The sequence below is a fragment of the Pogoniulus pusillus genome, chromosome 7 (assembly GCF_015220805.1).
Source record: "Pogoniulus pusillus isolate bPogPus1 chromosome 7, bPogPus1.pri, whole genome shotgun sequence".
NCBI classification, from domain to species: Eukaryota; Metazoa; Chordata; class Aves; order Piciformes; family Lybiidae; genus Pogoniulus; species Pogoniulus pusillus.
The window spans coordinates 37325117-37342024 of NC_087270.1; the positions used below are offsets into that span (position 1 = coordinate 37325117).

General features: G+C 51.6%; 1 protein-coding gene across 3 annotated transcripts in view; it reads left to right on the plus strand.

The window, feature by feature from the left end:
- Positions 1-16908, plus strand: part of SELENOI (selenoprotein I) — a 47196-nt gene that overhangs the window by 7184 nt on the left and 23104 nt on the right. For 2 of the 3 annotated variants that reach the window (XM_064146559.1, XM_064146560.1), the window contains exons 2-3: positions 14782-14850; positions 15136-15244. In XM_064146559.1, coding sequence (XP_064002629.1) covers positions 14782-14850; positions 15136-15244 — 178 coding nt within the window. Of the gene's footprint in view, positions 1-10208; positions 10288-14781; positions 14851-15135; positions 15245-16908 lie in introns of those variants that run through there. The other variant, XM_064146561.1, reaches the window with a different exon arrangement.

Here is a 16908-nt window from a genome sequence, read left to right on the forward strand (position 1 = left end):
TAGTAAGATGCTCAGACTCTAACAGGTGCTGTTTAGAGAACAGCCTGGATAATCCTTGATTCCTTTAGGTGGTGGGAACCCAGGTGGTGTAGTATCAAATGGGCCTCTGATCCATGCTGGGCATACGCTGTCCATAGAGGATATTTCTGACCTTTCACAAAGTCTCAGAATCTCAGCATGGTTTGAGTTGGCAGGGACCTTGGCTTCATCCATCCAGCCCCCATGCTAAAGCAGGGTCACCCACAGCAGATTGCCCAGGACTGCAATGTCCATGCAGGTTTGGAATCTCTCTGGAGAAGGAGACTCCACAGCCTCTCTAGACAGCCTCATACAGGGCTCCAGCGCTTTCACAGAGAAGATTTTTTTCCTCATAGAAGAGAATCACAGAATCAAGCAGGTTGGAAGAGACCTCCAAGCTCAGCCAGTCCAACCTAGCACCCAGCTCTAGCCAGTCATCTAGACCATGGCACTAAGTGCCTCAGCCAGGCTTGGCTTCAACACCTCCAGGCACAGAGACTCCACCACCTCCCTGGACAGCCCATTCCAATGCCAATCACTCTCTCTGACAACAACTTCCTAACAACATCCAGCCTAGACCTCCCCTGCCACAACTTCACACTCTGTCCCTTTGTTCTGTTGCTGCTTGCCTGGCAGAAGAGACCAACCCTACCTGGCTACAGCCTCCTTTCAGACAGTTATAGACAGCAATGAGGTCAGCCCTGAGTCTCCTCCAGGCTGCACACCCCCAGCTCCCTCAGCCTCTCCTCAGAGGGTTTGTGTCCCAGGCCTTTTGCCAGCTTCATTGCCCTTCTCTGAACATGTTCCAGCACCTCAACATCTCTCTTGAATTGAGGGGCCCAGAACTGGACCTCCTGGGTTCCAGTTTGTGCCCATTGCCCCTTGTCCTGTTGCTTAGTACTACTGAAAAGAGTCTGGCCACATGCTCCTGCACTCTGCTCTTTAGCTATTGATGAGCATTAAGAAGATCCCCTCTCAGGCTGCTCTTCTCCAGGCTCAACATCTCCAGATCTCTCAGCCTTCCCTTGTCAGAGAGATGCTTCAGTCTCCTCAGTGTCTTTGTAGCCTTTGCTGGACTCTCTCCAGGAGTTCCTTGTCTCTCTTGCAGTGGGGAGTCCATAAGTGGCCTCTGTACTTCAGACATGTCCTCACTAGGGCAGAGTAGAGAGGAATCCTCCTAACACCCCCAATGATTGTGATAATTTGAAACACAAGGATTGTTTTTCCCAGAAAACAGCTCTGTTCCTCATTTCCAGTGCCAGATGTAAAGAATGTTCTCTCCTGATAGCATGAAAAGGAAGGAGAGTGTCTTGCAGCTCTCCTAGATAAAGGCAAGGACACGCAGGTGGCCCAGTCACTGATACCAAGTGGGAGCTGCCCGCAGGCTCCTCTGCTGCTGTGAGCTGGCTGGCACAGCACAGGCCTCAGGCTGACTGCAGAGGTGGTCACTGACTTCTTTGTGCACAGTGATCTCCTTGGCAGGTTCACTACAGGGTTGGCAGCAGCATATCAAACACAGTTGTCTTGCAGTGTGAGGTGAGACCTTAGCTTGGGAGACCCTGGTGCACTGAATGCACCCAAGGGCATCCAGATTAAAGAATTTCTGTTTATGGTGGAAGATACTCTCCTTCTTGATGCTCTTCTCCCTCTTCTGCACCCTGCTTCTGGGTGGGAATCCCTGATTTCCAGGGCTGTCACCAGCCCAAGCCAGCACCAGCATCAGACTTGGCAGGCATTGCAGATTCAGGTGTGTTATGCTTTGGTTATTGCTTGCACAGTTTCTGCATGTCCCTTAAGCTGGTCTTACATGGTGGCCTCTCTGCCTTGAAGAAGAGCAGAGGGCTGGAGCAACTCTGCTATGAGGATAGGCTACAAGAGTTGGGGCTTTTCAGCCTGGAGAAGAGAAGGCTTTGAAGAGACCTTGTAGTGGCCTTAGAGTATTTGAAGGAGTCCTACAGGAAGGCTGGGGAGGGACTATTGACAAGGTCTTGTAATGACAGGATGAGGAGTAATGAGTTTAGACTGGCAGAGGGGAGATTCAAACTAGATGTTAGGAAGAAGTCCTTTCAGTGAGGGTGGTGAGACACTGGCACAGGTTGCCCAGGGAGGTTGTGGCTGCTCCCTCCCTGGAGGTGTTGAAGGCCAGGTTGGATGAGGCCTTGAGTAACCTGTTGTAATGGGAGGTGTCCCTGCCCATAGCAGGGGTTTGGAACTGGATGATCTTCAAGGTCCCTTCCAACCTAAATCATTCTGTGATTCTAAGAGGGTGTTCTCCTCAGCCAGCTTCAAGAAATCCTCTTACCTTCAGGCTTCAAATGCCAGTGGAACAGCAGAAGTGGTAGTGGGAGCAGCAGAAAATAAAAGACACTTGATGCTGTGGATGAGGATGTGAGGCTTGAGGCCACGGTGATTAAAAAGCTGGTCTTCCTTACCCTTGAGCAACCAACTTGCCTTCTCCTGCAAGGTCCTTAGCAGGAAGGGAGTGGTGGAGAGGAAGCCTTTGAAACCCTTTCTTGACTCAGTTAACTCATTCCCAAAGGGCTCTTTTGAGTGCTCTGAGCCTCTAGCTGTCTGTGCTTGCTTTTAAATAGTGCACAGCTTCCCAAGAGGCTGCTCAGATGCACTCTGTTGTGGAGGATGCTGGAAGGAAGTTCAAAAGTTGAGGAATCATGGAATTGTTTTTGTTGGAAGAGACTTTTAAGATCATCATGTCCAACTGTTAACCCAGCTCTACCAGGTCACCACTAGACCATGTCCTCAACACTGTATATCTACATGCCTGGTAAACCCTGCTGGGATGGTGACTCCACCACTGCCCTGGACATCCTCTTCCAGGCATTGGCAACCCTTTTGGAAAGAAATTGTTCCTCATGTCCAACATAAACCTCCAGGCAGTTGTTCAGCCTGGAGAAGGGAAGGCTCCAGGGAGACCTTATTGTGTCCCTTCAGTATTTAGAGGTCTATCAGAAAGCTGGGGACAGACTGTCTGGCAGGGTCTGTTGTGACAGGACAAGGGGTGATGGTTTTAAACTAAAAGAGGAGAGATTCTGACTTCATCCTCTCAGTCTTCCCTTCATCTCCCAGCCTAGATTGATAGTGGCATTTGCTCTGACCCAGATGCAGGACCTTGAGGTTGACCTTCTTGAACCTGAAAAGGTGCACATGGATCCACTTTTCCAGTTTGTCTAAGTCCTTCTGAATGGATCCCATACTTCAAGAAAAGCCTGGATGAGGCACTTAGTGCCATGGTCTAGTTGATTGGATAGGGCTGGGTGCTAGGTTGGACTGGATGATTTTGGAGGTCTTTCCTACCTGGTTCATTCTATGATTCTATGATTCAGGCCTGTCAACAACACCACTCAACTAGGTGTCATCCACAGATTTGCTGAGGGCATGCTCACTATGTCCTCAGTGAAGATCTCAAACAGTTTGGATCCATGAGGGACACCACTTGTCACCAGTCTCCATACGGACATGGAGCCCTCAGAGATGCAAGCATGACAGTGGCGCGTGGAGGAGAGCTGGGTAGCAGCTCTGCTTGGAGTGCTCACCCAGGGGTGCAAGATGTACAAAGCAAGTACTGAAAATTAGCTTGTCAGCCCAGCTTGGGGCCCGTTAATTGCTCTGAAAGTTTCCTGTGATGTTTATTGGTGCATGTTGAATCTTGGCCATGATGAGCTCCATCACAGAAGTCACTCTTTGCTAATTAGCAACAAGCATTTGGCTGTTGGGACTGTTTGGAAGAGAACTGGAGCCAATTGTGGAAATCCAAAGTGAAATGGTCATCTCACTGGGGCCTGTATAATTGTCCTGACTTGCTGTGCCTTGGGTCTTGCTCAAAACAGTGTCAGGGCTAATGAAGTTATGCAGCTCTTGCTGTTGTGAGCTTCCTCTTTGTGGAGAGGCAGGATAAGGGGCAGAGAGAGGTAGAGGGTGATGTGTTTTGGAAAAACAGTGTTTTATTTTGTCTCTTCTCCTAGGCTTTGCCCAAAGTTGAAGGTAGTCTTCTCCCTTGCAGAATCCCAGCATTGTAGGAGTTGGAAGGGATGTCTGGAGATCATCTTGTCCAACCCTGATGCTAAAACATGATCACCGCCAGCAGGTTGCCCAGGATTGTGTCCAGGAAAGTTTGGAATCGCTCCAGAGAATCACTTCACAATCTCTCTGGGCAATCTGGTCCAGTGCTTTGACACCCTCACAGGGAGGGAGTTTCCCCTCCTGTTAAGGCAGAACTTCCTAGGTTCCAGTTTGTACCCATTGCCCCTTGTTCCTGTCACTGGGCACCACTGAAAAGCGTCTGGCCCCTCCTGTTGCCCCCCACCCTTTAGCTATTGATCACCATTGAGAAGATGCCCTCTCCATCTGCTCTTCTCCAGGCTAAACAGCCTCAGGTCTCTCAGCCTTTTCTTGGCACACTGATGCTTTCCTTCATCATCTTTGTAGTCTCTGCTGGACTCCCTCCAGTAGTTCCTTCACTTTTGAAATGGGAAGCCCAGAGTCAGTACTCCAAAGGTGGTGTCACCAGGGCAGAGTAGAGCAGGAGGAGAACCTCCTTTGACCTGCTGGTCACACCCTTCTTGATGCAACAGAGGAGACTGCCCTCATAGTCACAAGGGCACGTTGCTGACTCCTGGGCAACTTGTGCACCAGCACTCCCACATTCTTCTCTGCAGAGCTGCTTTCCATCAGGGGCAGAACCCTACTCTTGCCCTTGTTGAACTTCATGAGGTTCCCCTCCAGCCAGCTCTGCAGCCTGACAGGGTGCCAGTCTCTCCTCCCAGTGCTGGATCATCAGCAAGCTGGCTAAGACCACACTCATATCTCACTTACTTGGTGAGAAATACGTTTTGGGATGGTCTGCTGTGACATTGCCCTTGGCAGGGCACAGGGTGGGTGTTTAAATATGCCTAGGGATGGAGAGCAGCCACTGCTTCCTGCCCAGCTCAGACTATGCTGCCATGTTCACTTTGATTCCTTCTGCTCTTCTTGGACCCCAGGAACAGCCTTGCAAAACTACTGTGATCCCCTTTACAGATACTTCAGCTTTCTTTTTTCCAAGTCCAGACCAACTCTTGCAGTGGCAGCAAAGTCTTTTGATTGTTGCAACCTCCCACTTCATATGTTTTTCTTCTGGCTTTTTTTCTTCCCCATGTTTTTCCTCCTCACAGTCACTGCTCTGATTTCTTGATTCCCATTCCAGAGGTTCATCGCTGGTTGATCCTCCTCTAACTGCATCTCTGAAAGTTCTTTTTCCCTGCTCCTGTGCTCACCATCTGCACATCCTTTCTGCAGCACTGGTGACCCACATTCCTGGATATTTAATGCTCCCAAATGGAGGCAGCTCCTGTAAGCAGTGGAAACTGGCAGGCAGCTCTCTGAGGCCTGCCGTCAACATCAGATGTTGCTCCATGTTATGTATCCACAGGAAAATGACTTCCCCTCCCCAGCATTGTGATGGGACTGGACTGAGGCTCAGCAGTAAGGTGGTGGGGCTGACTGACTGCTCCTTCCCATCACAGTCTCCCTAGTGATGGTACAGAGCTGCAGCCCTCTGGATGTGGTAGCTGGAGCTCACATAACCAAGGATTAACTTAAGTATGGGCACCTGTTTGGGTGGATCTTTGTAAGGTGAGCTCCTGGAGTGACCACAGGCAGGTCCCTTCCTGAGCTACTATGCTGGAGAGTGAGTCTGGCCCACGGAGGGGCTGAGTTTGTTTGAGGCTGGGTGGTGCTGCGCTGTATGTCACTTCTGCTTGGGCTGCTTGCTGGTGCTTTGCATGGAAACCAGAACGAGAGGACACAGCCTCAAGCTGCACCAGGGGAGATTTAGGCTTGAGGTGAGGAGAAAGTTCTTCACTGAGAGAGTCATTGGACACTGGAATGGGCTGCCCGGAGAGGTGGTGGAGTCGCCGTCCCTGGGGCTGTTCAAGGCAGGATTGGACGTGGCACTTGGTGCCATGGTCTGGCCTTGAGCTCTGTGGTAAAGGGTTGGACTTGATGATCTATGAGGTCTCTTCCAACCTTGGTGATACTGTGATACTGTGTGAAATGTGCTTGGAGTGTGCAAAGGATGCTTCTGTGCTTGGAGCTTAAAGTGCTGGATGTGCAAAAACTCTGTATTCAAGAAGAGACAGTAGGAGGGAAGTGATGCTGGCGTTGAAGCTTGTGCTGTTGGCTGCTCAGCAGTCCCTCTTTAGAATCATTTAGGAGAAAAATTAGAGAGGCTAAGGCTCAGCTAGAGCTTAGGCTGGCCACTTCCGTGAAAGCTAACAAAAAACACTTTTATAAATTTATCAATGCTAAAAGGAAGGGCAAGAAGACCCTGCACTCCTTACTGGACCAGGAGGGGAACACTATAACTGATGATGAAGCAAAGGCAGAGGTCCTGAATGCCTTCTTCGCCTCAGTTTTCAACAGTAAGGAGAGAGGAGGAGGAGGCAAATGGCCTCTTAAACTGGGGGATGGGGTCGGGGAGCGGTGTGTTCCCCTGGAAATTCATGAGGAATTAGTTCAGGACCTGCTGAGCCATCTGGACACCCACAAGTCCATGGGACCAGATGGGATCCATCCCAGGGTGCTGAGAGAGCTGGCAGCTGAGCTGGCCAAGCTGCTCTCCATCATTTTCCAGCAGTCCTGGCTCACCGGAGAGGTCCCAGGAGACTGGAAAATGGCCAACGTGGTCCCCATCCACAAGAAGGGTCGGATGGAGGAACCTGGGAACTACAGACCTGTCAGCCTGACCTCAGTGCCAGGGAAACTGATGGAGCAGGTTCTCTTGGGGCCAATAACTGCGCACCTGAGGGATGGCAAAGAGCTCAGGTCCAGCCAGCATGGGTTTAGGAAGGGCAGATCCTGCCTTTCTAACCTGATCTCCTTCTATGATCAGGTGCCCCGCTTGGTGGATGTGGGGAGGCCTGTGGATGTAGTCTATCTGGACTTCAGCAAGGCCTTTGACACTGTCCCCCACAGCAAACTGCTGGCTAAGCTGTCAGCCCGCGGCTTGGATGGTAACACTCTGTGCTGGGTTAGGAACTGGCTGGAGGGCCGGACCCAGAGAGTGGTGGTGAATGGTGCCACATCCAGCTGGCGGCCAGTCACTAGTGGTGTCCCTCAGGGATCAGTGCTGGGCCCCATCCTCTTTAACATCTTCATAGATGATCTGGATGAGGGCATCGAGTCAGTCATCAGCAAGTTTGCAGATGACACTAAGCTGGGGGCAGATGTGACTGAGCTGGAGGGCAGAAGGGCTCTGCAGCGGGACCTTGACCGCCTGGACAGATGGGCAGAGGCCAATGGGATGGGGTTCAATAGCTCAAAGTGCAGGGTGCTGCACTTTGGCCACAACAACCCCATGCAGAGATACAGGCTGGGGTCGGAGTGGCTGGAGAGCAGCCAGACAGAGAGGGATCTGGGGGTACTGATTGATACCCGCCTGAACATGAGCCAGCAGTGTGCCCAGGTGGCCAAGAGGGCCAGTGGCATCCTGGCCTGCATCAGGAATGGTGTGGTCAGCAGGAGCAGGGAGGTCATTCTGCCCCTGTACTCTGCACTGGTCAGACCACACCTCGAGTACTGCGTTCAGTTCTGGGCCCCCCAGTTTAGGAGGGACATTGAGATGCTTGAGCGTGTCCAGAGAAGGGCGACGAGGCTGGTGAGAGACCTCGAGCACAGCCCTACGAGGAGAGGCTGAGGGAGCTGGGGTTGTTTAGCCTGGAGAAGAGGAGGCTCAGGGGTGACCTTATTGCTGTCTACAACTACCTGAAGGGTGGTTGTGGCCAGGAGGAGGTTGCTCTCTTCTCTCAGGTGGCCAGCTCCAGAACAAGGGGACACAGCCTCAGGCTGCGCCAGGGGAAATTTCGGCTCGAGGTGAGGAGAAAGTTCTTCACTGAGAGAGTCATTGGGCACTGGAATGGGCTGCCTGGGGAGGTGGTGGAGTCGTCGTCCCTGGGGCAGTTCAAGGCAGGGTTGGATGTGGCACTTGGTGCCATGGTCTAGCCTTGGGCACTGTGGTAAAGGGTTGGACTTGATGATCTGTGAGGTCTCTTCCAACCTTGGTGATACTGTGATTTTGGTTGGAGGAGAACTTTCAGATCATTGAGTCCAACCATTAACCCAGTGCTGTTAGGCCACCCCTAAACCGTGTCCCTCAACACCGCATATCCATGTCCCATCTCTCCAGGGGTGGTGACTCCAGCAACCTCTGGCAGACCCCAGGCAGCCTGTTCCAAGGTTTGACAACCCTTTGGAGAAGAAACTTTTCCTCCTAAACTCTCTTGTAGCACATCTTGAGGCTGTTTCCTGTTGTCCTCTCACTCCACTCTTAGTGCCAACTGAGCAATGACCTTAGCAAAGGTAAATAGGGCTCGAGTTAATCAGTACCATTAGAGAACAGTTTGACTTCTCCTGCATCACTGGATGTGGGGGCATAGTGCAAGTGTGGCATGTTTGCACTGGCAGGGCTCTGCTCAATCATGGCCCGTGGGGATAGTCAAGTTCACAGCCTCCTGGCTTATCTAAAGCCTGATGGGAGAAGGTTCTTAGCCTTGCACCCTCTTTGAACTTAAGGAGATTTATAGGCAACAGCCTTACAGACCTGCTGGATTTTCTCTGCCAAGGCTCACAGAATCCTGGCGTGGTGGGGGTTGGAAGGGACCTCTGGGGATCATCCAATCCAACCTGCCTGCTAAAGTAGAGGCACTCACAGCAGGTTGCCCAGGACTGCAATGTCGAGGTGGGTTTGGAAACTCTGCAGAGGAAAAGAGATTCCACAACTTCTCTGAGCAGCCTGATCCAGGACTCCAGCACCCTCACAGGAAAGTTTTTCATTATGTTCAGGTGGAACCTTCTAGGTTCCAGTTGTGCCATTTGTGCTTTGTCCTGTTGTTGGACGGCACTGGGAAGTGTCTGGCTCTGTCCTGTTGTCCCCAGACCTTCAGATACTGCTAAGCATTGAGAAGATCTTCTTCCAGGCTGCTCTTCTCCAGGCTAAACAGTCCCAGGTCTCTCAGAGAGGCTCCAGTCCCCTCAGTATCTTTATAGGCTCTTCTTTACTCTCTCCAGTAGTTCCCTGCCTCTCTTGGACTGGGGAGCCCATAAATGGACCCAGGACCTTCCTAGGGCCAAGTAGAGGAGAAGGGAAACCTCCCTTGACCTGTTTGCCATACTCTTCTGAAGGTACCCCAGGGGACCGTTGGCCTTGTTGGCCATGGGGGCACATTTCTGTCTCCAGAGCATCCTGTCCCCCAGCACTCTCAGGTCCTTCTCTGCAGAGCTGCTTTCTAGCAGGTCAACTCCTAATCTGTCCTGGTGCAAGGGGTTATTCCTCCCCAGGGGCAGGACCCCAGAGTTGTCCTTGTTGGACTTCATGAGGTTCCCCTCTGCCCAATTCTCCAGCTGCCCAGATCTTGCTGAACATCAGCACAGCCTGACAGGCTGTCAGCCACTCCTCCCAGGCTGGCATTATCAGTGCTGTTCCTCTCCAGTGTGCCCTGGGTCTGTTTTGGTCTCTGACAGTGGTGTGCCCAGGGCAGCATGTGATGATGTTTGGTCTGCCACTGGCTCCAGCTAACCAGATTAGTTAGAAGCTCCATTGTTTTCCTGGGCAGGAAGGGCCTGAGCAGGGTCTGGGCTATAAATCTGTATTATTTTCCTCCTTGGACACATAATTAGATCTTCCAGAAGCATCCTGCTTGCATGATTAATGTTGTTTTTTAAGCTGTATGAGCCATTTGGATCTCTGATTCCTCTAATGATGCCAGCCAGCTCATGATGAGCCCAAGGTAGCTCTGTGGCAGCTAGGACTGGCTGTGGGGCTGCCCTCTGGCACCCCAAAAGGTGGCTGAATGAAGCAAGCAGGGATCAAGCAATCCTGTGGCCATCCTAACATGGGCAAACTGCCAGTGATGGTGTTAGAGATGAGATTGTTGCTGCAAGTTGACTCTGCTCTTAAGAAGTTTAAAGCTGAATCCCAAGGGGCCTGTCTGGGCTGGTTGGCTCCTCCTTGCCGTCTTCAGAAGCGATGTCTCTGTGCAAGGTGCTATTTTAGAGCAAGCACTCTGGCAAATGTCTGTCTGCTTTGAGAAGGAGGCTCCTGGGGCATATGAAATTCCCTTTCCTTTGACCTTCTCTCCCAGAAATTGAGGGAGAAATCTGAGTCCTTGGTGGTGGCAGAGCCCTAACTCGTGATAGAAAAACGACTCTGAGAAGGACAAGTTACACTTGTGAGCCACTGTGAGGAAAGGTGATGCTGATGAAGATCTGGATTTGAAGGTGAAGTAGGTGAAGGACAGAGCTGGTCCTGCATGTGGTGAGCTAAAACATAGTTGTGTTTGTACCCTGAAGAATGTTTCAGCAGTGGGAGGTGAGCTCTCAAGGAGAGATGTACTTTGGAGAAGGACTTGAGGGTGTTGAGGGTGACAAGCTGGGCATCAGTTGGCAGTGTGCACTTGCAGCCCAAAACCCAGCTGTCTCCACTCTGATGAGACCTCACAAGGACTACTATGTCCAGCTCTGGGATCCTCAGCACAGGAGAGACATGGACCTGTTGGAGTGGCCACAAAAACACTGAGGGCTGTGCTCTGCTGTGAGGACTGGATGAGGGAGTTGAGGTTGTTCAACCTGGATAAAAGAAGGCACCAGGGAGACCTTCTTATGGCCTTTCAGTACTTAAAGGGGCCTACAAGAAAACTGGGGACAGACTTTTTGCAAGGCCTTTTGTGGCAGGACAAGGGGTGATGGTTTTAAACTAAAAGAGGGGAGATTCAGACTGGATAGAAGAAAGAAATTGTTTCTGCTGAGGTTGGTGAGACACTTGCCTGGGCTGCCCAGAGAGGAGGTAGATGCCCCCATCCCTGGAACCATTCCAGGTGAGATGAAAAGGGCTCTGAGCAACCTGCTGTGGCTGCAGATGTTCCTGGTGACTGCAAGAGGATTGGATTAGATGACTTTAAATGGTCCTTTCATACCCAAACCATTCTATGATGGCATGAGCACTATGAGGGCCTGGTGCCCTCAAAGTCAGTCAGGTCCCTTCTGCAGCTTTGTGTCAGGGCACAAGCTTTAGTGAACAGCCAGACTCAGGTGGGTATCTTGAGCCTGAATTCCCAGAGAGGGAGTATTGGTCTCCAAGAGAGCTGATGCAGGTACAAGGAGCCTAGCTGAGGGCTTCCTTCAAGGACAGACTGCTACATCATCACTGTGGTGTGATCTGCTCTCTTCCCATGATGTGGGCTGGAAGGTGAATGGCAGAAGTGAGATGCAAGTGAAACATCTCCACAGCTGCCCTGGGCAGGAATTTCCAAGCTTGTCCTGGACAGGCAGCATTGTCCTGGCTGCATCAGAGTGCTCTCCCTTTGGGTGACTGTCAGCCTGGCTCCAAAGCAAGCCTCAGCTCTGCTGCTTGGATCTGCTGATGTTCTCTGAGCTGGCAGAGCACCTACCCACCTTGTTCAACAGGCAAAAGATGTGTCCCTCGAGGAGACCAGTTGAGGCTGGAGTGGTTGTATCAGCAAACCTCTGCAGAACAGCTTCCCTCTCCCCTAGGAGGGTGTCCTTCAAGAACTTTGAGTTGTAAGTAAGGTGTGAACATCTGTGACCATGGAAAAAAGCTGCTTTTTGGGTATTATCCCCAGTCCCCCAGTGTGGAGGGACAGGAGAAATCTTCTCAGGACATTGGCTGGGAAAAGCATCCCTGAGGAACCTTACAGACGTAGGCACAGAGACTCTGGAGTGCTTCTCCTACCTTGCTCCAGGCCTTGCATCTGTTTTCTTGTTCCTGTGTTAATGAGATTGAATCAGTTTCCAGGTCTCCTCCTCCCCTAACCAGCGTTTCAAATCCTATTATCTTGTAAAGCATTCTGAATTCTGTCCTCTGAAGTTGCATTAAGCTGGGATGGAAATTCCTTGCAGCTTAAAGCTTGCCTCGGTGTGCCACTGATTTTGGGGTGTTGTTGCTGCTTGCTCTGCAGCTCCCACGGGCTTGCTGCTGTGGGGCTGGGGCTAAAAACCAATGAGATGGACCAGTCTGACACAGGGAGAGCTGGTGAGAGTGCAGAAATGTTTCCCAGGGATGGGATTGTTGGGGCAGATCCAGAGGGGGCTGCAAACATAGAGGGCTGGAACCCCTCTGCTGTGAGAACAGGCTGAGCAAACTGGGGTTGTTAAGCCTGAAGAAAAGAAGGCTTCAGTGAGGTCTTCTTGTGGCCTTTTAGTACTTAAATGGGCCTGTGAGAAAGCTGGGGATGGAAATGTTTAGTAGGGCTTGTTGTGACAGGACAAGGGGTGACAGTTTTAAGCTTCATCTTAGACTAGAGGTAAGAAAGAAACTACAACTCCCTAAAGGGAGGCTGTAGCCAGGTGGGGTTGGTCTCTTCTGCCAGGCAAGCAGCAGCAGAAGAAGAGGACATAGTCTCAAGCTGTGCTAGGGGAGGTCTAGGCTGGTTGTTAGGAGGAAGTTGTTGGCAGAGAGAGTGATTGGCATTGGAATGGGCTGCCCAGGGAGGTGGTGGAGTCTCTGTGCCTGGAGGTGTTGAAGCCAAGCCTGGCTGAGGCACTTAGTGCCATGGTCTGGTTGCTTGGGCAGGGCTGGGTGCTAGATTGGACTGGCTGAGCTTGGAGGTCTCTTCCAACCTGGTTGATTCTGCCTCATCCCTGGAAGAATTCCAGGTTGGATCAACTTGCTCTAGTTGAAGATGTCCCTGCTGACTGCAGTAGAGTTGGACTAGATGACCTTTGCAGATCCTTTCCTACCTAAACCATTCCGTTTACCTGGTTAGGAGGAAATGCTGTAAGCTCAAAGCCTGGTAAGTCCTGGTGCCTCTTCCTTGTGCTGGTATCTTCTGGCATGTGACTTTATCCTTTTCCACCACTTTGTTCCCAACTTTTGAAAGGGACAGGTTACTTCCAGTGGAAATGGGGTTTCTAGCTGAGGAGAGGATCACAGAGGGAGGAAAGAGCCATGGATGTGGAGAAGGTGGCTAGTTCAAGGCTGTGGTGTGGGTGAGGACTTGAAGCTGCTGCTCTCTGCTGAAATGTTTCCTTTTATCAACCAAACTCCTCTTATCTGGGGAAGTGCAGAGGGATGGAGGCTTTGGTTGCTTGGGTTGGGATTTGTGGGAGGTGGTGGCAGGCACTGATGCTGGTAGCTGTGGGAGTGTTGTCCTAGCCATGGGAACACTGGGTGGGGAGGCACCAGTGGGTAGTCAGCACTCAGCACAAGAGCAGAGGAGTTCTGTAGCCTGTTGAATTTTAATTGGGGTTCTTATCAAAGTGTCACTTGAGGAAGAGGACTTTAGACAGGGTAATCTTTGCTGGGTAGAGATTGTGAGCTGGAGAGCAGATAAGAACTTGTGGTGCTCTTGGGAGCCAAGTGAGGCCAAATTTTACCTTTTGAACTGGAAACTCTTTTTTGACCTGCCTCAATCTTGGATTTGTGTCTCTATTCCTGCTTTTCCCCATCAAATACACTCCCTGACCATCTCAAATGAGCTGCAAGCAGTTAGATGAGGAAGGCCTAAGAGCTCTTAGAATCAACCAGGTTGGAAGAGACCTCCAGGATCTGCCTCCCCATTCCTCAAGTGCAGCAGCTGCCTCTGCTGGAATCTCAGCTCCTTGATTGAAAGGAACACTGAGACTTGTTTTGTGTAGGGGCTTCTTGGTTTTCACCCTTCCATCCTCCCCCTGTGCAAACTCCATCTCATTGAGCTGGGCACAGGTAGGGGGTGAGGTGCTGGTCCTCCACCAGGTCAGTGGACAACTACAGAAATACAGAATGTTAGGGGTTGGAAGGGCCCTCTAGAGATCTTTGAGTCCAACCCCTCTGCCAAAGCAGGATCACTTAGGGCAGGCTGCACAGGAATGTGTCCAGGTGGCTTTTGAATGTCTCTAGAGAGGGAGACTCCACAACCTCCCTGGGCAGCCTGTTCCAGTGCTCTGTCACCAGAATGTTCTCCTCATATTGAGATGGAACCTTCTGTGTTCATAGAATCAGCCAGGATGGAAGAGACCTCCAAGCTCATCCAGTCCAACCTAGCACCCAGCCCTGTCCAATCAACCAGACCATGGCACTAAGTGCCTCAGCCAGGCTTTGCTTGAACACCTCTGGGGACAGCGACTCCACCACCTCCCTGGAGCGCAGCCCTGTGAGGAGAGGCTGAGGGAGCTGGGGATGTGCAGCCTGGAGAAGAGGAGGCTCAGGGCTGACCTCATTGCTGTCTACAACTCCCTGAAGGGAGGCTGTAGCCAGGTGGGGTTGGTCTCTTCTCCCAGAAAACCAGCAACAGAAGGGGACAGAGTGTCAAGTTGTGCCAGGGGAGGTTAGGAGCAAGTTCTTGCTAGAGAGAGTGATTGGCATTGGAATGGGCTGCCCAGAGAGGTGGTGGAGTTGCTGTGCCTGGAGGTGTTGAAGCCAAGCCTGGCTGAGGCACTTAGTGCCATGGTCTGGTTGCTTGGGCAGGGCTGGGTGCTAGGTTGGACTGGCTGAGCTTGGAGGTCTCTTCCAACCTGCTTGATTCTGTGATTCTGTGTTGGTATGGAGGCATGAGTTACGCACCAAAGTCCTGTTTCTGGGAGTCCTCAGCATGGCTGGAGCCTGTGGGGGTGTCCTGGGTTGCTTTGCACCATCCCTGGTGAGGCTCCATGCTTGATCAAAGTGTTCTTCAAGACTTGGGTAGCAAATGCCCTCAGGGAAATTTCAGTATTGAGGGTTTCTGTCTTTTAGCAGTGTTGGTGGAGCTCTAACCAACATTTTCCCCTTGTCTTCCACAGTACAGTGCCGTGGACAGCAACCCCCTATCTCTCTACGTCATGCATCCCTTCTGGAACACCATAGTGAAGGTGAGACCTTGTCCTGCTCCAGTGGGACAGCAAAACTCCCAGTCACCTCTCTAAAACTGTCATCTGAAAAGCCCTGCTTCATTTGTGGCACAACTAATTGCAACAGGTGCTGCCTTCCAGCCTACTCCGAGCTCACCGCATCGCAGCCTAAAGCTTCCTGCTGCCCCATCATCCGACTAAGCAGTGCTGTCTAAGGCCCAGATGGTTGCAAACAGGCCTCTGCTGTGTCTAGGTCTTATTACATGTTTTAATGAGGTCATGTCTTCTTTTGCTGCTCTCCCATAGATCTTCCCTACCTGGCTGGCCCCAAATTTGATAACGTTTTCTGGCTTCCTGCTACTTGTCTTCAACTTCTTCCTCATGGCATACTTCGACCCTGACTTTTATGCTTCTGGTAAGGCTGCATGTTGGATGTGAAGGATGAGAGTGGTGAAATCTGTGTCACCTCTTCTGCCATGATTTCTGGTGTCTTTATTTATTTCATTGGTATCTTTATTGAGGTGCTGGAAGGTGTCCAGAGAAGGGCAACAAAGCTGGTGAGGGCTCTGGAACACAAACCCTATGAGGAGAGGCTGAGGGAGCTGGGGGTGTGCAGCCTGCAGAAGAGGAGGCTCAGGGCAGACCTCATTGCTGTCTGCAACTGCCTGAAAGGAAGCTGTAGCCAGGTGGGGTTGGTCTCTGCCAGGCAAGCAGCAAGAGAAGAAGGGGACAGAGTGTGAAGTTGTGTCAGGGGAGGTCTAGGCTGGATGTTAGGAGGAAGTTGTTGCCAGGGTGATTGGCATTGGAATGGGCTGCCCAGGGAGGTGGTGGAGTCTCTGTGGCTGGAGGTGTTGAAGCCAAGCCTGGCTGAGGCACTTAGTGCCATGGTCTGGTTGGTTGGGCAGGGCTGGGTGCTAGGTTGGACTGGCTGAGCTTGGAGGTCTCTTCCAACCTGCTTGATTCTGTGATTCTATGTTGGTATGGAGGCGTGAGTTACGCCTATTCTATGATTTTGTTGGCTGAAATTTGGCCTGTGGTTTGATCCATGTGCTGTGGGAAGAAAAGCTGATAGTCCCTGATGGAAGGAAGCTCAGTGTGAGAATCTCCAGGATATCAGATATATGGGAATTTGAGCTCTGATATCTGTGTGTCCTCCTGTTGGGCTGCCACTGTTGCAACGTGACAAGAGGTGATGGCTTTAAACTAAAAGAGGGGAGATGTAGACTAGATCTAAAGAAGAAATTGTTTATGCTGAGGGTTGTGACACACTGGCCCGGCTTGCCCAGAGAGGTGGTAGATGCCACATCCTCAACAACATTCCAGGCTGGGTGAGATGCAGCTCTGAGCAACCTGATTTAGCTGAAGGAGTCCCTGTTGTCTGCGGGGTTGGACTCTGATGAGCTCTGAGGGCTCCTTCTCACCCAACCCATTCCACGATTCAGTAACTTTCAGCAGCTGTGCCTCCTCCTGCTTCGTTGTAAGGAACTTCTGGGCTCTTGACATTGCAGCCTGAGGCTGGCTGTCTGCCCAGCCAACCTTGCAGGAGGTGGGGATGTTTGTAGGGAGGAGCTGTGTCTCCATTGGCAGGGTGCAGGCAGGAGACTGGGCGGGGAGTCCTCTGACATGTTTCTGCAGAGTGTCATCACGTCTCAGAGAGGCTCTGTGTGATGCTCTGGAAGCCACTGGTTGAGCATGATCCATGCATGCTTCTGTGGTGTGCATTTCATAGAATCAGTCAGGGTTGGAAGGGACCACAAGGAGCAGCCAGTTCCAACCCCCCTGCCATGCCCAGGGACACCCTACCCTAGAGCAGGCTGCACACAGCCTCACACAGCCTGGCCTTAAACACCTCCAGCCATGGGGCCTCAACCCTCAACCACCTCCCTGGGCAACCCATTCCAGCCTCTCACCACTCTCCTGCTCAACAACTTCCTCCTCACGTCCAGGCTGAATCTCCCCACCTCCAGCTTTGCTCCATTCCCCCCACTCCTGCCACTCCCTCACAGCCTCCAAAGTCCCTCCCCAGATTTTTTGTAGCCCCCTTCAGATGCTGGAAGGCCACAAGAAGGTCACCTGGGA